This window comes from Salvelinus sp. IW2-2015, linkage group LG18 (assembly GCF_002910315.2).
Source record: "Salvelinus sp. IW2-2015 linkage group LG18, ASM291031v2, whole genome shotgun sequence".
Taxonomy (NCBI): domain Eukaryota; kingdom Metazoa; phylum Chordata; class Actinopteri; order Salmoniformes; family Salmonidae; genus Salvelinus; species Salvelinus sp. IW2-2015.
In genome coordinates, this window is record NC_036858.1 from 58781481 (window position 1) to 58802454 (window position 20974).

The 20974-nt window shown below is 48.3% G+C and overlaps 1 protein-coding gene across 1 annotated transcript in view; it reads left to right on the top strand.

Annotated features, from left to right (window-relative positions):
- vclb (vinculin b) overlaps positions 1 to 20974 on the top strand; it is a 72122-nt gene that overhangs the window by 13298 nt on the left and 37850 nt on the right. The window contains exon 2 of the mRNA XM_024008211.2: positions 20190 to 20260. Within this exon, the coding sequence (XP_023863979.1) occupies positions 20190 to 20260 (71 nt within the window). The remainder of the gene's footprint in view (positions 1 to 20189; positions 20261 to 20974) is intronic.

Below are 20974 nucleotides of genomic sequence, written 5' to 3' on the forward strand. Positions count from 1 at the left end.
AGCAGCACCATCCCAGGTATAGACCCCCATATCCTATGTATCACATCCTCCACCGACGTGCTACACGCCCTTGGCGTGCTCCTGCACCCACACCCAAATCTGAACCTGTCGTTCTCCCTCCCCTCCCCTCCCGGCGTGACCCTGTATCTAAGATCAGGTTACACTAGACCCCCCTAATCGCACAGACCAGTTCCAGAACCCACGACATGCCCAATACCCGCCGGCACGCGGCGCCAGAGTCTCTCCTACCACGGCCCGTTGACCTCTACCGTCTAGCTTACCTAGCACCCAATCGCTGCTATTGCTGGGCTTCACCATGCCTGGTGCAAACCTTCCCCCACTCATCCCCCTCCTCCCCGCAAGCCAGGCCGCCCGTCTGGTGTTCCCCTATTACACCAGTTCTCATCCACAGTCCCAAAATAACATAAAAAAATCAAAACCGCATCTCTACCGCTCTCACTATCACACTCTGGCTATCACACTTGCCGCTCAGTCCTCCGCTCCCCGCCCATGGACTTGCCACAGGCGACGCTGTAGCGGGGCCCGGCCTCCATCACAGTCCTTCCGGCTCTGCTCACGGCAGCACCATCAACCAACAACCCCACCACACAGGGCCAAGCGTTCACCACTCTGGCCATACTAGCCTCCCTCTCCAATACTATGCGAGACGATCCAGAGTATTTTCCCGCATCCGTCCCTCCGTCCCTAAGTGTCGCTGCTCTGGCCCCCCTGGTTGGACAAACCCACCTCCCTACCACGCCGCCGGTCCGCGGCGTCCCTAAAACCCCGCCTTACCGCGCCCCCGCCCCCCCATCTTTACCGGCCCTCACAATCCGGCTCTGGGGGGCTCCCGTACTCCTTCAACCCCGCCCCCCGTTCCACGCAGTTCGACTGCATCTTGGATCCCGTGGTTGTTCCACCTGGCTCTCCATCCGGGTGCCTGCCCCCCTTGTCCGTCGCTCTGGCCCGCGCGTCATGCTCCCTGCCTTCCCTTCCCTGTCTCTGTCCCTGTTCCAGTCCGGGCTCTGGCTGGCCCCTCCCGCCCTTCCGCGCCTGGTTCTGCCGCCCCTCCTGCCTTGGGTGTTTCCCTTTTGGCTTGTGCTTCGGTTTGTTGTCCTGTTTAGCCGGTGCCATACCTATAACCCCCCCCCTTGCGGGCACACTTAGGGCTCTCATGGCGCCGGTTTTCCTCCCGGCCCTCTCCGTCCTTTGACCCGGTTCATACTCGTTCCTGCTCGTCCTCACCGTCCCTCCATCTGCCACCCCCTCCCCCCGCCTGCTGCTGCCCCCCAAAACCTGCTGCCCCGTCGGGACCTGGTGTCACGGTTTCCTCCCGACGTGTTGCTTGTCACTTCAGGCCACACGCGTTCCCTCTTCGTTTCCTCACGCCCAGACCCTGTTTTCTGTCTGGATGTCCTTTATGGTCCTTTTGCCTCCAGCGGGCTGTCATGTCCACATTTTCCTGAGGGATGGGCTTCCGTCTTGTCACTCTACCAAACCTTGCCTGACTGTGGTGTGTGCGAGATGTTTGTCCTTCTGAAAACCGGTTCTCCCCTCTCATAGAGGAACTCTGGAGCTCTGCCGGATGAGCATTGGGTTCTTGGTCACCATCCTTGACCAAGGCCCTCTCCCCGATTGCCTCAGTTTGCCAGGCGGCCGCTCTAGGAAGAGTTGGTGATTCCAACCTTCTTCCATTTAAGAATGATGGAGGCCACTGTGTTCGTTGGGACCTTCAATGCGTGCAGATATTGTTGTTCTCTTCACCGGATCTGCTCTTCGAGCTTCTGTCTCGGAGCTCTACGGACAATTCCTTCGACCTCATGGCTTGGTTTTGCTCTGCACTCCCAACTGCACTGTGGGCCCCTCTCTCGCCCGGTGTGTGCCATTTCACCCTCCTGTCCTCCCTGCCTTTCCCCCGGTGGCTTCTTCCTCCGGTGTCGGCCCCTTCCCGGCTGCTCCCTGGCTCCCCGGCTGCCCCCCTTCGCTCCTTTTGCGTCCCTCGCCCCGATGTCTGGCCCTCCTCCATGTACCCTCGTTTTCTTTTTCTTGTTTGTCCCCTCCCTTCGCCCCCTTCTCTCCCCCTGTTTCCGCTTTGGGTCCTTACTGGGTCGTGTGTCGCTTGTTGACGGCTTTTCCCGTCACCCCCTGTGGCCCCCGCGCCGTGTCTGCCTCCTTTACCGCCTGCCCCTTTCGTGCACTACCATTTTGCCACCCGGGCCCCTTCGGGCCTGCTCCCGGTGTGGCCTCTCTGTCGGGCCTCGGGTGCCCTTTTGGCGCCGCCCCCGTAGGTGCCGGTGTGGCTGTCCGTGTCTCACGCTGTGTGCCCCGCCCCCGCCCTTGCCCCGCCTTCCTCTTCGCCTCGGCTGGCCTTCCTGCTCGCCCTCGTCTGCTTCTGATTGGCGGCCGTTGGTTCTCCCTGCCTTCGACCCCCTCTCTGCTCTCGCCTCTTGGCCTTCTGCCATCGGCCTCTTGTCCTGCGCCCGACCCTGCTCGCCTCCTGCCTCTGTCTCCGCGCGCTGGCCCCGCCGTGTGTGTCCTGCCTGCTTCCTTGCGTGTCTGGTTTCTTTTGGCGCCCCGGCCTCGTGCGGCCTGCTTGCTGTGTCTGTCACCCGTTGGCTCCCCTCTGTGCCCTTCCTGCCCTCTCTTCCCTCCCAGCCTGCCATTGCCGTGCCCGCCCGTTTGCCGGGCCCCTCCCCTCTCTCTCCTCCCGGTTGATGTGTCCCCCCCTTTCCACTGTGTGCTTCGGCGCTTTCCGCCTCCCCCCGTTTGCGGCCCGGTTGTACTCCACCCGCGCCCCCCGCCGCCCTCTTCCTCGCCCCCCCTTGGCCGTCGGCTGGCTTCCGGCCGCGCTCCGTGCCTTTCCCCCGGTGCCCAACTGTCCTCGCTGCCCGTTCCCCCGTCGTTCTCCCTTTTCTGCCCGCTCGACGCTTACCCCCGTCTCCCCTGATACCGTGACCGTTACTTGTCCCGTGGCCCTGTCTCGGCGCCCCCCCCTCCGTCCGCGACGTGGTCGCCCCCGTTTTTCCTGCCCCGTGCTCCTGTGCCCTGTCCCTGTCACACCCTTTCCTCCTCCCTCCGCCCGGCCTGCCTGCCGCGCGTTGCGACGTGCCACCTGTCTGTCCTTGGAGTTCCCCTCCCTCCCACTGTTCCCTGCTCTGGCCCCCCGTCCCCCACCTCCCTGTTCGTCTGTTGGCGTGGTGTCCGGCTCGCCGTCCTTGGACTGGCGCCGTGGCACTGCGTTTCTGTGGCCGTGCTGCTCACCCCTCCCCCTCTGGCCGTCCGCCCAAGCTGCTCTGCGCTTCGCGGCATGCCCCGGCGCACAGCTCACCTCCCCCCCACCTCGTGCCCCTGTCTCCGTTTGGTGGGGCCCGCCTCCTTGCCCCGCTCCTCCCCCCCTGACTCTTTGTGGCTGCCTGGGACCGCCCACTTCCACCGTCGCCCTGTTCTCCCCTCTTTTTCTTTCTTATCATTTCTTCACTCCGCCCGTTCCGTTCCGCCCCCCTCTTCTTCTCCTGCCGCTCCCCGCCGGCCGGCCTCCTGTGGGCCGGGGGGCTGGGCCTCTTCTACCCCTCCTGGCCCGCCCCCTCCCCCAGCCCCCCCGCCCTCTCATTAGCGCCCATCAGCCCCCACCCTCGCACTCGGCCGCACCCCTCCCCGCCTGGGTCGCCGACACCACCCAGTGCCCCCCCCTGGTCCTGTTCGCACCCCTGGCCGCACGCCGCCCCCGGGTACCGCACGCCCCCCTGGTCCCGTTCTGGGCCCCGCCCGCACCCCCACGGCCCGCCGGGTCGCGCCCTCCTCCTGCGCCGCCGCCCCACCCCCTTGAGATCCCTGTCCCGTTTGCGTGTTTTTGTTGCCGCTCGTTCCCGTCGCTCGCGTGCCGCGCCTTCCCCGCCGCGCGCCCCCCGGGACTGTGTGTGTGCTTTGGGCCCTTTCTCCGCCTGTGCCTGCCGAACCGGGTGCCTGTCTGTTGGCGGCTGCGGGCTGCCGTCGCTATTCCGCTCGGGGGCGTATCGGGCCTTCGCGGTTTTTCTCCCTCCGCCTCCCCCCGTGGCCCTGCGCCGGTTTCTCCGCGCTGCCCCGTTTCCCGCGGCGTCCTCGCGTGCCGTCCTGTGTCCTCCCGGCGCCATTGGTGGCCCTCTGCTGTTCCCCTGGTACCCGCACCTCTCGCCGCATCGCGAGCCCCCGTTTCCCTGCGACTCCTCTCGATTCCGATCTCCGTCCTCTCGCCTGGGTCGGCTGGTCCCTGCCTCCGGTTCGTTTGGCCGCTGTGGTGCCCGCGGCCCGCGCTTTCTGCCCGACGGCCCCCGTCTCTTCCCGCATTCGCCTGCCCGCTTTGCTCTGTGCTGCGCGGCCCGTGTCCCGTCTCCCCTCCTCCACGTAACCTTTGTCTGCGGTGCCTCCCTCCCGCTCTCCCCCTCGCGTCGTCCTCCCACGGTGGGGACGCGGGGTCTTCTTCTCCCCCCTCCCTGCCCTTCGTGTTTTGGCGGTGTTGCCGCCCGGTTCCGGGCCGCGCCGCTTGTGGGCCCCCATCCGCCCGCTTTGTTGTCCTCGCCGCCGCCCCTTGCCTTCGCCTCCCGGGCCTTTTTTTGTGTGTTTTTACCTTGTTGTTTTCTTTCTCCCCCCTTTCCTGGTCTCCCCTTTGGGCGTTTGCTCCTTGTCCCCTCGCTGCACCTCCCGTACCCCCTCGGGACGCGCCCCCCGGTCCCGCGCGTGCCTCCCCGCACCCGCCCCGCTTCCACTCCCCCTGCTTCTTCCCCCCTGCCTGCTTCCCCCTGTCCGCGGTGGCCCGGCCCGCCATGCGTCCCTCGCGCGCCCTGGGCCAAGGTCCTCTCCCGCCGGCCCCTCCCCTACCGCCCGCATGCTGGGCCATGTGGCCTGGCACTCCAAACCGCCTACTCAAACCGAGCGATCTCTAGTGTTGCAGTGCCTTAGCACCTGTGCCACTCGGGGCCCATGCAGGACATTCAAGGTTGCCAGTGGACGCTCCATCCACCTGGTGGCAACCGCATCTACCTACCGCCAGGATCACTCTGGCACATCAAGCCAAGCCAGTTCCATTGTCTATTGCCAAGTTTTTTCCACATTTTGATAACAGGCACTCATCATTTGGCCTATCAACAGTTGGATCCAGCTTGATCTCTCCCTTTTATCCAAGGGCTGCACACGTGGCTTGCTTGCCCCACAATGGGACCTCCCCCAGCAGAGCGCGCAGACTTGGGCGTGATCAGGGGCCCACACCTCAAAAGCAAGCCAGGGGTCTTCCACCATCTGCCCAGCATGTTTTTTGGGTCCAGTTTAAGCAGCTCCTTTAGCACCTCGGCCTCAAGTGACGCGCTCTGCCACGGGAGCCACTTTCATGCGGGGCAGGGGGCAGGGAGGGAGCCATGGGCCTCAGTCCACATTGCAGGGGTGGGCCCAAAGAGGCCATGTTGGACGGGCCGGCTGCATGGCAGCATGCTCTGAAATCCTGACATGAAGTGCGATGATCAGCTCCTCGTGCTTATGTCAGAACGCCCCCACATCACATTAGGGCCGGGCGGTCTTTAAATGTTTTACCGCCTTCTTGTGATTAACCCACAGAGAGGCTCTCCTTAACTTCTTCAGAGCATCCTCCTGACCATCCGGGGAAATTGCAGAGCTCGAAATTCAAAAAACAAAAGTAGTAATAATAAACATTCATAAAAATACAAGTGTTATACACCATTCTTTAGCTTAGAATCTTGGTAATCGAACCACTTTGTCCGATTTACAATCGGCTTTATGGCAAAAGCATAGCATTTGATCGTCTGAGGACAATGCCTCACCCACTTCCTGCATTAACATGAATTCATAACCTGCACAGGTGTCACAAAACTCAAAAATAGCGATAAATAAATCACTTACCTTTGAAGATCTTCATCTTTTTGCAATCCAAACGTGCCCAGTTACACAATGAATGGTCGTTTTGTTCGATAAAGTCCTTCTTTATATCCCCAAAAAGTCAGTTAAGTTGGCTCGCTTCATTCAATAATCCACCGGTTCCCCTCGTTCAAATGCATACAAAATGAATCCCAAACGTTACCAATATACTTCGTCCAAACAAGTCAAACAACGTTCTAATCAATCCTTAGGTACCCTAATATGTAAATAAATGATCAAATTTAAGATGGAAATAGTCTGTTCATTCCCCGGAGACAAATAACCAAGCGCGCGCCCTCACCGGAGTGCGCCACAAACATTTTCAGCGAGGCATAACGAAAGTCAGAAATACGAACATAAAATAAATCACTTACCTTCGAAGATCTTCCAACTTTTTTGCAATCCAAAGGGTTCCAGTTACACAATGAATGGTTGTTTTGTTAAATAAAGTCCTTCTTTATATCCCAAAAATGTCTGTTTATTTGGCGCGTTTGATTCAGAAATACACCTGTTCCAACATTTACCTGTAAACTTGGTCCAAACAGTTCAAACAACGTTTCTAATCCAACCTCAGGTACCTTAATATGTAAATAATCGATAAAATTTAAGATGGTACTGTGTTCAATACCGGAGAAAAAGAACAAGGAGCGCGCACTCATTCACGCACGCCAAAGACTAGAGTCCTTCTGAGGGTCTTCAAAAGAATACGAATACTTCTTAATTTTTGAAAAAAAACAAGCGTGAAACAATTTCAAAGATTGTTGACATCTAGTGGAAGACATAGGAACTGCAATCTGGGTCCTAATTATTAGATTTCCCATAGAAAAGCATGAAAAGTCCAATGACCTCAACAACACACAAAAATCCTGGATGGATTGTCCTTGGTGTTTCACCTGCCAAATCAGTTCTGTTATTCTCACAGACATTATTTTAACAGTTTCAGAAACTTTTGAGTGTTTTCTATCCAATACTACCATGCATATGCATATCCTAGCTTCTGGGCCTGAGTAACAGGCAGTTTACTTTGGACACCTCAGTCATCCAAACTTCCGAATACTGCCCCCTAGCCMTAAAAAGTTAAAGTAACTAACTTTGGTCTTCCGGATAGCCTGAGTGCACTTATTTCTAATTTGCCTGAACGAGAGCCAGTCAGCCTGAGTGTGCGTTTGCCAAGTGATTTGCCAAATGGAATTCTTCAGATGGAGTAACTTTGCTAGATCACGGTCGAACCATGGTCTGAACCTGTTTTTTAATTCTCATTTTCTTTATGGGCGCGTATTTGTTAACGATACCACTGAAAATATCAAAAAAGAAGGTCCAAGCGTCTTTAARAGAGGGGGATCAAGATTCTGATTCTATACCAATTTACAGAGGCCAGATCATGAAGGAGGGCTTGCTCATTAAAAGTTTTTTTGCAASCGTCTATGACAAGACAGGACAGGTTGTTTCACTGAGCAGCCGTTACGAACACAGGCTGTAAAACAGTGATCARTAAAGTCATTATAGAAAACACCATACTGATACCTATCAGGATTATTTGTAAGGATAACATCAAGGAGAGTAGCCTTTTCTGGGTGTTTGGAGTAGGGATGCACGATATATCGGTAAGCATATCAGAATCGGCCGACATTAGCTAAAAATGACAACATCGGCAACGGCCCGATGTCTAGTTTAACACCAATGTCAAAGCTGATGTGCGTATCTACAGTTGAAGTCGGAAGTTTACATTGGAGTCATTAAAACTTGTTTTTCAACCACTCCACAAATTTCTTGTTAACAAACTATAGTTTTGGCAAGTCGGTTAGGACATCTACTTTGTGCATGACACAGCCGTACATAGTCCATCTGTAAATAGCCCACCCAATCTACCTACCTCATCCCCATACTGTTTTWATTTACTTTTCTGCTCTTTTGCACACCAGTATCTCTACTTGCACATCATCATCTGCTCATTTATCACTCCAGTGTTAATCTGCTAAATTGTAATTCTTCGCTACTATGGCCTATTTATTGCCTACCTCCTCATGCCTTTTGCACACACTSTATATAGACTTTKTTTRTTTCTACTGTGTCATTGACTTGTTTATTGTGTTATTGGCTTGTTTATTCCATGTTATTCCATGTGTAACTCTGTGGTGTTGTCTGTGTCACACTGCTTTGCTTTATCTTGGCCAGGTRGCAGTTGTCAATGASAACTTGTTCTCAACTAGCCTACCTGGTTAAATAAAGGTGAAATAAAAATWAAAAAAATAAAGAGGGGACCAGCTCCATATTAATYCCCATGATTTTGGAATGAGATTTTCGACAAGCAGGTGTCCAAATACTTTTGGTCATGTGCCCCCTCTATCATGTTGGCCAAGGTGGTAACACACATTTTTTTATTCATATATCCATTTCTCCTTTATCATGCCTTAATTGGGCAAAAGTAAATATAATAAGAATAAAGTGAGAGAGAGCCAGCAACGGAAATAAAAGTACAGTGTGTTTACAATTTCAGCGTCTTAGGCTGTAAAACATTTGATCTCTCCCAGTCTTTTTTTCACGTGGGACATTTAAATTCTCCCCGTTTACTCAGGCCTTTATAGCCTGTTGGCTGAGGAGCATTCAAAAATAATTGTCCAGATCATAGCAAGCTTCCCTTGTCAGTTCGTTTCTTAAACAAACAGATCATGGCTATAGCCTGCCAATTAATGAGTTGTTATTTAGGCTGCATGGCCAATAGTCATTAAAGTGTTATTCATTTGGACAGATCACCTGAGTGGTGCTGTAATTGTCTTTTCAATAGGCGTGTGATTTGAAKATTTTAGTCATTTGGCAGATGCTCTTATCCAAAGAAACTTACAGGAGTGATTAGGGTTAGGTGCCTTGCTCAAGGGCACAGACAGATTTTTCACCTAGMCGGATCGGGGAAACTGTCGGTTAATGGCTCAATGCTCTTAATCGCAGGGCTACCTGCCGCCCCAGGAGAAGCCATTAACAGCACATACCTTCCTCTTTTGTTTATTTTGATGTGGTGGGGTTTACTGTAATAGTCCATCGTTCACCTAAATTCAGTAGCCTAAACAGTTCAATAGGCCCGTGCCCCATCTGTTGTACATCGTCGGTTGGAAGGCTGTCCTGTAGTCTACACAGTTCATTCAATGCCATTTCCACCGTTCTCCTTGTCCAGGTTATCCAGGAATCGGGTAGCTTCTTTTGCTGATTTCAGTGTGATGTCTCTTTCCTTCCATTTGACCCGTAGTTGTGCGGGGTTCTCTCTGTTTCATGTGGAGGTTTCTGCTCATAACGGCGTTGATGTAGCTAGATCCGATGGCCCTCATACATCAAAGGTCCGATTTTTTGTGGGGGCTTTGATGGCCAGTCATAGAACTTTATCTTTGTCCCTGTAGCTAAGGAACTTTGCGATGATGCCCCTTGGTTTGCTGCTCGTGTCCCCTCACGGGCTGCCTGTTCGATGTGCTCGTTCGATTGAGGGAGCCCTTGTGAAGTTCTACCGTTTCCAGTAATTCTTCCATTCCAGGTGTTCCACAGCATTCGGGGAAACCTACGAAATGAAGATTTGATCGACGATTGAAGTCCTCCGTCCCGTTTAATCTTTAGTAAGCCTGTAATTATGTATTTTTCTTCAGCCACGGTTTTCTGGAGATTGTCTTGCGCGTTTTTCTCCAGGGTTATGCCAATTTCGGCCTCCTCCAAGTGTTTGCCTAGTTCAGTCATATCAGCGATTCCCACCATGATTTCTTTATTTTCTTTTACATCATCGAATATTTTCTTAATCTGCTTAGACAGTTTCTCATTGCCAGTGCAAATTTCTGTTAGTAGTGTCTCTAAACTCACTTCAGTCGAATCGCCAGCTACAGTACTTGGTCCATGGTCGCATTGTTTGTCTCTATTTCTCTATTTAGTATTTGCCATAATGTGCAGTTGCCAACATAACGTTTCAGTTATTTCTTAACTTTAGAGTCGAGTGCTTTCCCATTTAAGAGGCATATTTTAGTAAAGAAAGGAAAAGCCAAACGGATCACCTTCACCTGACTACCTCATGGTCGCCCTAATGAGGAGCAGTTAGTACTGAAGCCTCTGCAGATTGTTACAGAAAATGAATCTCTTCGCTTCATGTGTCACACATGCTTCCTGTGATTAGGAACATGTTTGGATACTACATCCTTTTGCTATTACACAGTTATTGGCAAATACTTTCCTTCTATAACACGTTCAGAGCGAGCGATTTGTTAGATGTCGATGAGGACACTTACTTAGGCCTAATAGAATGTTACCATATAAAGAACCAGCCTAGCATTTGGTGCTAGCGCCCCCTCTGAAAACCAGGCTGTGTCTTTCTCTCTGTGTCACTGCCTCAGTCCTCTAGGCTTTGAGAGTGGCATTTCTTCTCTCTGTCTTCTCTGTGAGTGCATGTCAACAAGGCCTTGTCTGTTCCCTCGGCCCGGCCACATTATCTAGCTCATTCACAATGCAAGGGTTTAGTCCTCACATCACTGCACTGGTCTGTTCTGTTRTGTTCTGTTGGCAGCTGGAAATAGGGCCTTGGCTGGCTAGTAGGCCTGCTTGACATCAGGTTGTTTGGTGTGACATCATACTGCCACAATGACCGTCTGGGTCAGTCGAATGACTTAGTCTGAATATCATTTATTTTGCAGTGTACGGGCAGAACCCCTCTCTTGAAATGAAGAATTGACAACCATTACTTAACCACCACTGCTCTTTTTGCACTTTAGCAAAGTTCTATTCAAAGAGTAGCCTGCCTCGGACCTGAAGGCCTGTGTGTGTTGTGGTTCAGGAAACGGGTATGTAGCCTATTCCCTCCTTGGCTTGGTATTGAAGTCATTGTACCCAGAGGAGGATGGAGCTAGCTGTCCTCCGGCTACACTATGGTGCTACCTTAGAGTGCTGTTGAGGCTACTGTAAGACCTTTGCWAAATAGTATGTTTTAATCAATTTAATCAAGTGCAGTCAGGGTTTAGTTGACTCCTGCTGAATCAAGTGCAGTCAGTGTTTGTTTGAATCATGCTGAATAAGGTGCAGTTCAGGTTAGTCCCTCCCGTTTCGGCCTGTTTGCTTCCGTTTTGGATTCTAGTGAATACACCCCAGAACTTAGTTTGGAAAATGACTTGACAACAACCGTTATAAAGTTGGTGTCAGCAACAGACAGCGTTTTTATGGAGAGTAGTTTGGATCAGGGCCGGGGCCTGTTGTTGGTCTTCAGGCAACATAAAGAGAACGGGGGAAGAAGTGACTTGCTTGGAGCTTTGGATGTTATTATTATTGCTATGAAGCCATTCTAGTGCAAAGTCTGTTTTGATAGTTTACTCAGTGTTTTTACTCCTCTTGTGGCTGCTTCCCACACCAGTGAATGCTGGTGACATMAATAATTGAGGAGGATGGGAGACCCACGGTATAGGCGCGGAATGCACGGAGACGACAAAGTGTGTTTCAAAAATCGTCAAAGACTATTTTAACCTAAAACATTTAATAAAGACATTTATAGTACAATATTTTGGGGGAATGGGAATGAGAGGGCTACTTACAGTGTTGTAAAGGGATCACAGCAGTGATGGTATGAGGCATGAGTTGAGGTGTTCAGAGGCTTAACCAGTGCAGGACAGGATTTGACTGAGAAGACAAAAAACAAGAACACAACACCCTACACAGTTAGACAAAAGAGCTAAGAATGAGTTAGTCCAAGTAAGGAGTAAAATCATTGATGTGTAATAATGTGATTGTGTATGTGATTGACTCTACATTAGTGGCCAAAAGTTTAGAAATATTAATTTCCACAGAGTTTGCTGCTTCAGTGTCTTTAGATATTTTTGTCAGATGTTACTATGGAATACTGACGTATAATTACAATTACAAGGCTTTTATTGACAATTACATGAAGTTCATGCAATGAGTCAATATTTGCAGTGTTGACCCTTCTTTTTCAAGACCTCTGCAATCCGCCCTGGCATGCTGTCAATTAACTGCGCCACATCCTGACTGATGGCAGTCCATTCTTGCATAATCAATGCTTGGAGTTTGTTAGAATTTGTGGGTTTTTGTTTGTCCACCCGCCTCTTGAGGATTGACCACAAGTTCTCAATAGGATTAAGGTCTGGGGAGTTTCCTGGCCATGGACCCAAAATATCAATGTTTTGTTCCCCGAGCCAGTTAGTTATCACTTTTGCCTTATGGCAAGGTGCTCCATCATGCTGGAAAAGGCATTGTTCATCACCAAACTGTTCCTGGATGGTTGGGAGAAGTTGCTCTCGGAGGATGTGTTGGTACCGTTCTTTATTCATGGCTGTGTTCTTAGGCAACATTGTGAGAGAGCCCACTCCCTTGGCTGAGAAGCAACCCCACACATGAATGGTCTCAGGATGCTTTACTGTTGGCATGACACAGGACTGATGGTAGCGCTCACCTTGTCTTCTCCGGACAAGCTTTGTTCCGGATGCACCAAACAATCGGAAAGGGGATTCCTCAGAGAAAATGACTTTACCCCAGTCCTCAGCAGTCCAATCCCTGTACCTTTTGCAGAATATCAGTCTGTCCCTGATGTTTTTCCTGGAGAGAAGTGGCTTCTTTACTGCCCTTCTTGACACCAGGCAATCCTCCAAAAGTCTTCCCCTCACTGTGCGTGCAGACCTGCCTGCCATTCCTGAGCAAGCTCTGTACTGGTGGTGCCCCGATCCCGCAGCTGAATCAACTTTAGGAGACGGTCCTGGCGCTTGCTGGACTTTCTTGGGCGCCCTGAAGCCTTCTTCACAACAATTGAACCACTCTCCTTGAAGTTCTTGATGATCCGATAACTGGTTGATTTAGGTGCAATCTTACTGGCAGCAATATCCTTGGCTGTGGAACCCTTTTTGTGCAAAGCAATGATGACGGCATGTGTTTCCTTGCAGGTAACCATGGTTGACAGAGGAAGAACAATGATTCCAAGCACCACCCTCCTTTTGAAGCTTCCAGTCTGTTATTCGAACTCAATCAGCCTGACAGAGTGATCTCCAGCCTTGTCCTCGTCAACACTCACACCTGTGTTAACGAGAGAATCACTGACATGATGTCAYCTGGTCCTTTTGTGGCAGGGCTGAAATGCTGTGGAAATGTTTTTGGGGGTTTCAGTTCATTTGCATGGAAAAGAGGGATTTGCAATTAATTGCAATTCATCTGATCACTCTTCATAACATTCTGGAGTATATGCAAATTGCCATCATACAAACTGAGGCAAACTGAAAATTAATATTTGTGTCATTCTCAAAACTTTTGGCCACGACTGTACATACAGTAATGAGAGAAAATTAATAGGGGTACTGACAGTGCTTGGAGGGGAAACATTAGAAGTGGCTTCAGTTAATTTCAGGAGAAAGTTGACAATGGTAGTGGAGTAGTCATCACCTCTTAATCAGGGAACAGGGAGGACTTAGCTGTAAATACAAATTGCAGATACATTCCATTACAGCTAGAGATGCACGATTTACCGGTACGCATATCGGAATCGGACGATATTAGCTGAAAATACCATCATCGGCATTGGCCCGATGTCTAGTTTAACGCCGATGTGCAAAACCYATGTCAAAGCTGACGCGCATACCTATATAACGTAGGTAGATGACGTAACGGCGCCACTTAAAATTTTGCGCTACATGTGCAACACAGCATTCCTAACCTAGCCCACAATGTCTGCTGTGTGAATCGAGCAGTCAACAAGTCGAGCAGTCATTTGAAAGAGTAAGAACATTTCAGCGAGACAACTCAAAGGCGAAATCCATTAAAACCTCTTTGGGCTAGGGGGCAGTATTTTGACGTCTGGATGAAAAGCGTGCCCAAAGTAAACTGCGTGTTACTCAGGCCCAGAAGCTAGGATATGCATATAATTGGTAGATTTGGATAGAAAACACTCTAAYGTTTCTACAACTGTTAAAATAATGTCTGTGAGTATAACAGAACTGATATGGCAGGCGAAAACCCGAGGACAAACCACTCCAAACAATTAATAATTCAGCCTACTACTGTTTCCAATGGCTGTCATGTTTAATYTGAGGCGAAAACCTCCCAGATTGCAGTTCCTAGGGCTTCCACTTGATGTCAACAGTCTTTAGAAATAGTTTCAGGCTTGTTTTTGGAAAAATGAGCTCGAATTTGTAATTTGTAGTGGCTCCCATTTTGGCTGTAGTGTTTTCATGCGTGTGGATGACAGCGCGTTCTTTGTTGTTTATCTCTGGTAAAGACAATAACGATTCTCCGTCTTAAATTTTATCGTTATTTACGTATAAGGGTACTTGAGGTTTGATTATAAATGTTGTTTGACTTGTTTGGAGGAATTTATTAGTAACGTTTGGGATTCATTTTGTATGCATTTTGAAGGAGGGAAACCGTTGGATTAATGAATGAAGCGCGCCAGCTAAACTGGGTTTTTGGGGATATAAAGTCGGACTTTATCGAACAAAAGGACCATTTGTGATGTAGCTGGGACCTTTTGGAGTGCCAACAGATGAAGATCTTCAAAGGTAAGGCATTTATTTTATCGCTATTTCTGACTTTCGTGGCGCACCTGCCTGGTTGAAAAATGTTTTTAATGCTTTTGTGTGTGGGGCGCTGTCCTCAGATAATCGCATGGTGTGCTTTTTGAAATCTGACACAGGGGCTGGATTAACAAGAAGTTAAGCTTTATTTTGACGTATYACACTTGTATTTTCATGAATGTTAAATATGACTATTTCAGTAATTACAATTTCGTGCTCTGCAATTTCACRGGATGTTGTCGAGGTGGGTCGCTAGCGGAACGCCTGCGCCAGAAAGGTTAACGCCAAGATAATGGAATTCATTGCGCTTGCCAATCAACCGTTCTCTGTCATGGATGATGTTGGCTTTCGCCGACTGGTCGAACACCGGTACACACTACCAAGTAGGTGCTTTTTTTCAGATGTTGCCCTACCGGAGTTACACAGTATTGTTAATGCACATCTATGAGCTACTTGCTATGGGCATCACTGCTATTAGCTTCACAACTGACATTTGGACCAGCGATGTCAGCCCCATGAGCCTGCCGAGTCTGACAGCACAGTGGGTCGACGAGGATTTCGTACTGAGGAAAGCCGTATTGCATGCTCAAGAATGTGCTGGTTCTCATACCGCTGCTGCCGTTTCAATGGCATTTGAGAACATGTTTGAAACTTGGAAACATGAACACTCCTAGTTCCATTCGAACATCTGACTCGAAATAAGCTCAACTGTCTGCAGCAGACGTGATACCCTGTCATGGCATTGAAACGCCTGCTCAACAAAAATGCAAACATACCGTAGGGTTAAATTGGAAAAGTACTCTACTAGAGGCTGGGAGAACAACCGATTTGGTGGCATTCTCTCTGAGCCTCTACTGTGTCGCCACCATGCTCAATGCTAGGTACAAGGACCGCTACTCCGATGCAGATAAGATACAGGTTTTACGTGAAATGTTAGACACAGCTGGACAAGATGGAAACGGACACAGTCACAGTGCGCACCGTGGAAGAGAGGCCATGGACAGACAGAGCTAAAACTTCACTGCTTGACATGTATGATGAAATTCTGGTTGAGACTGAACAAATGAACACCGAAACAGCACAGCAAGTAAGTGAAAGAAATAGGTTTTGATTGTTTCACTGGTAATGGGGACATATTTTGGTGTGTGTGTGTGTTTCAACTATTTAACTCTACTAGAATGCTTAAAAGGCCGCTAAAATGTTAAATATCGGTATCGTTTTTTACATTTTTATAAAATGTCATATCGGTGCATCCCTAATTACAGCTGTGTCATCATAGTGTTGGACAACAAGTTGCTCTATGAAGTTGAACTCAGACATCTCWAAATTCATGAAGTCTACCACAGACCTCGCATCTCGCCCACTTGACACATCAAAGTAGCCCAAGAAACGTTCCTGAATAAAGCCCTGATCATCCACATACCTGATGATAACAGACAACTGCAAGCAAACTGGTCACACCATAGGTCCCAGAGCGGGGGGGCAATTTTTACCCCCCGGGGTCTGGAATTTTTCCTTATATGTTATCCTAACTAGGAAAACTCTGGACCTTTTTATAAGGTATGACCGTGATTAATCAGTTGTTAAAAGGTTTTATATGGTCTATGATGGGACCAGTTTTTCCCTAATCAGGTCACATGGTTTAAAAAAACTCCTGGGAAAAAAACGTCTGGCCCTGGGTTGGATGAAAACCCTGTTAAACTGCAGCTACATTATTTGTTCATATACATGATATTTAGACTAGATTAGGAGGGGGATTTCCTCTACCCAGACACATAGACAACAACTGATAGAGAACAGCTGTAGCAACTGTAGGCCTTATAAAAAATGTACTCACATCTGTCATCACTATTATGTTGATGAATTGTTTCCAGTTAATCCTTTTGGACCCAGCCAGCCCAATTTTGAATATATACAAAATTTGATCACATTCACATTTTCTCCTGACACACAAATTTGACTATAAATACATAACGTTACCAATTAGTTTACCCTGACCAGATGGACAGTGTCACGACTTCCGCCGAAGTTGGCTCCCCTGCCTGTTCGTGCGGTGCTCGGCGGTCATCGTCACCGTCCTACTAGCCGCCACCGATCCCTTTTTCGTTTGTCTGTTTGTTTTGTCTTATTAGTTTCACCTGTGTTTCTGTTGTTTTCGGTTAATGAGCTTCCCTATTCCCTAMTAGGTAGACCCGCCCTTGTTTTGTGCGGGATTGTCTTTATGTTACGTGTGTGTGTTTTAGGTAGAGGTGTATTATTTTACTATTTACTTGGCACCCTGTGTTTTGGGTTATCAAGTTGTTCTCTGCGCCCTGTATGTTTGGGCTTATCATTTTTTGTGTGCAATAGTAAAAGGAGCACTTTTCCCAAGTGGAACTCTCTGCGTCTGATTCCTTCACCCACCTAGTCCCGCGTGACAGACAGGGTGCATAGGCTGTATGCAGCTGCTCTTATTAGTGGCCTACAGTTGATCAGACTGAAAAATAGTCTTGTTTTCATCCCATACAGCATGTCAGATTTCTAATGTTTAGGTGTAGTCTAGGCTCCTGCAACATTTATGTCATGGGTTTTTGCTTGTCTGTCCGGACTAATTATGTGTTATCATCTTTGCTAAATTAACACCGGAGGAAAGTGGAAAGTATACTTGAACGCCCAAGAAAAAATGTGCTGTGTTAACCTCTCTCTTTAATCTAACTTTTAATGGATGATGCGATGGAAGCTATAAAATCATTCTGAATTATTTTCATCATCCCAGAAAAGACAGTAGAAATGTTCATTTGTTCAGCAAGTAAAGCATTGTAACGTGCAATTACCTCTGCAAGCTCCTTGTAGTTACCCTTGTTAGCGGAACTTTCCCTCTCATCGTGTCCTCTAAAAGCAAATTATTGCATGCCCAAAAACGCAGTGGTGTTGATAAGCAGCTTGATAACATCCCTGTTTCTTCTTACTTTCTCATTGTGTTGCGTAGTTTGAATACGCAGACCTTCGTCATAATCGATGTAGCTTTTTCCCAGAATCTTGAATCTGATGTGGGCATTTGTATGCTCCCTGCTTTTGTTTTGCCATTTAGCTAAACTATCGATGTTCTTCAGATCACTGTACCCACCTTTCGACCAAGGCTCAGACTTTCCAAAAATCAGGCAAGGCCAGCAATACAGGCGGCTTGATGAATGGCTCCCTGTTAACCAGCTAATATTTTGATACCAGGTGGTATTGAACGCCCTCACCTTTTCATCCTTCTTCATGAAATTGATCTCAGGCAGAGGTCGACCCTYAAGGTTGTGCAATGTAACAGGAATATTTAGACTGATGGATGCCACCCGTTAGATAAAATACGGAACGGTTCCGTATTTCACTGAAAGAATAAATGTTTTGTTTTCGAGATGATAGTTTCCGGATTCGACCATATTAATGACTTAAGGCTCGTATTTCTGTGTGTTATTATGTTATAATTAAGTCTATGATTTGATAGAGCAGTCTGACTGAGCGATGGTGGACACCAGCAGGCTCGTAAGCATTCATTCAAACAGCACTTTCGTGCGTTTTGCCAGCAGCTCTGCTGTTTATGAATTCAAGCCTATCAACTCCCGAGATTAGGCTGGTGTAACCGATGTGAAATGGCTAGCTAGTTAGCGGGGTGCGCACTAATAGCGTTTCAAACGTCACTCGCTCTGAGACTTGGGAGTAGTTGTCCCCCCCCTTTTTTTAAGGGGTGGATCAGCTTAATATTGCGGAAAGAATGTTGCTTCCAATGTAATTGTCTGCATCATTTCCAATCCCCAATATTTTTGGGGTAAATATATCCATACACGCATGCATACATATACACATATATACATACACATACCTATATAGACATACATAGTTTTTTTAAGAATATACCTTTATTATTATTCCCTGCAAACCCTACCACCGATCCCCCAATTGGAGTAAACTAATAAACACTTCTGCTTTTACCGTCAATCTATACATCTTATACACATTTTACAGACACAGTCTACTTTACAATAGTTCTCTCTTGTTTGTTCTTAGTCCTTCCTCTATTTCTGATGTCCATCCAGTTTGATTTCTATTTGTAACTGTGCTATTTCACAAAAGTTCCAAACCTATATACATTAAGCCAAAAACAACTATCCAGTGTTCCAGGGTAGTTACAGGGCCGTTCAACTAAAGGTTAGGGGAACAGGGGAGAGTCCTTTTTAGATGTAGGACACACAAACCAACTGAGTGGATTTGAACTAAAGGGCATGAGAGAGTCCTGTACAGTAACTTACTTTCAATGGACCGATGAAACCAATGTGCTTTGGTCCAACTCGGACCACTCTATAGTACGTCAGCTTTCTGGAATGGCTGTGCTGCTCACGGTCTCGAGCTGAGCTGGTTACTGTTGAAGCATCCTTGAGCTTTCACCTCACATTCCTAATAACTACTAGGGTCAGGAGTGTTTTGTTTGTAACTTTATGACATGACCTGGAAGAGTCCTGGGGCCCATTCTCTCTCAGCCTCTCTCCACTTTTAGCCTGGCATCAACCTTTGTGTATAATTGACAAACGGTGGTGGTGGACGCTCTACTTCCACAGTCCCACTGGACCAATGAGAAGACAGTAATGGGGTTGAGGGATGTGCTTCTGGCTCTGCCCCATGCAGACTCCATGATGTCAGCTTTCTGGAATGAATGGCTGTGCCACTGACTGTGATGAACTGGTGGAGCAGTTAAGAGTCTAGAGTCTCACCACCTCGCAACTAATGTCCCATTCCTAATAACCAGGTTCAGGATTTTTGGGGGGGACTTTGTGACCTGACCTGAAACAACCTTACTAGTTGTAGCCCCATAGGCTATTGACGTGGTCAGGAAATACTCATGAACATACTACAAATTGTAGAACTTTTTTTTGTATAACTTTTTTTTCATTTTGTTAAGTTTATTATGCAACTTCATTATAATTTCCCTTTGTATCAAAGTTCCCCAAATTCCTATGTCGATATAAATCCTTGCTTTTAGATACACCAGTGTAGCTGATGAAGTTGTAGTCGTAGTATCAAGTTGAAGTCGTGGTGCTTGTTAACCGGAGTTGTAGTGGGCATGTTAACATTTTGTTGAATATGATCCTGTGTATGAAGAGGTGTGTGTGCGAGTGTGAGTGTGAGTGTGAGTGTGTGTGTGTGAGAGAGTGTGTAGTCAGCCAACAAGCCCCATCTGAATCAGACATTAACAGCCTCGCTTGCAGAGCGAGCTCGAAGCTCAGGGCTCAATTGTCTGTCGGGTCGGGGAGAGACTACTAGACAATAACTGACACCGAGGGATTCCCTCCCTGTCCGTGGGTTTGAACATCTGCAATAAGAAACTACTCCTCTCTGTAATTGACAAATAGACTTTTCCTCTATCTTCTATGAATGGTTTTGATCATTCCTTGTGTGTGAGTGTGAGGTCATACTGGGAGAAATGAGTCATAGTAGCCGTGTGTGAGAGAGAAGAGGCATTCAGCTGTTTTACACATTACTTTGTGTGTGTGTGTTGCCCTGGCTCTCCTCGTGTGACCTGCTGGTTGAGACAATTGTTTATATCATTGTTGACTAACAAGATGTGACAATACATGATTAAAGACAACAAGAAAGATCAAAGGTTCTGGGTTCATCGGACCCAGATGCTCAATGAAGACTCTCCATTAACTAATATAAAAGTGATTACTTAGTCTATAGGAGTGTCCAGGAAACTGGCCCTACAGCATGTGGTAATGTGCTCTCCCTGTGTTTCTGTTCTAGGTGGGGAAAGACACTGTCCAGACTACYGAGGACCAGATAATGAAGAGAGATATGCCTCCAGCTTTCATCAAGTAAGTACACAAAGAACAACTCTCCTCGATTCTCAGCCCTCAAACTTTTTCACCTAATTTATTATTTACCAATCTATCCAATTTAATCATTAGTTAACGATGATGAGTTTGAACTTCTGTACTCTCTCTTTGTCCTGTTCTCTCTGCTATCTGCTGCAGACAGTAATGGCTGCTTGCACCCAGGCCAGCACGCAAAGGTCAGAGATGGCATGTTAAGTGCCTCAGAGTCACAGCCCTGCCCTCCCTGGTCTATTATAAATACTGCCTTAGATTGTGTCCCAAATGGCACCCTACTCCCTATATAGTGCACTTTTGACCAGGGCCCTTAGGGTTAGGGGGCTGGTAGTGGCGCCTCAGTCAGTCAGTCCTGTGCTTCCATGGTGTATTATAAACACTGTGCTGGGGTGCTGCCTGCTACTGCTAGTAAGTTGCTGGCTGCCTCATAGGCTACTATTTGCCCATGGAGGAACTCTATGGAGGGGTTCTTCACTAACGGAGAAAGCAGGAAGGAACACTTAGGTTTCTATATGGTCTTCCTTCCTGGACAGCTGCTCTTGCACAACCTCGACCAAAGCTAAGCCCCTAGTGAAGACTTGCTTTTAAAATGTATTTTCAGACAGTTTGTTTTCTTTGGACYTATTGATTCAATCTACACTCAGTGGCCAGTTTATTAGGTCCACCACCCCGTTCACGAAAATGGTTCACTCCTATAGA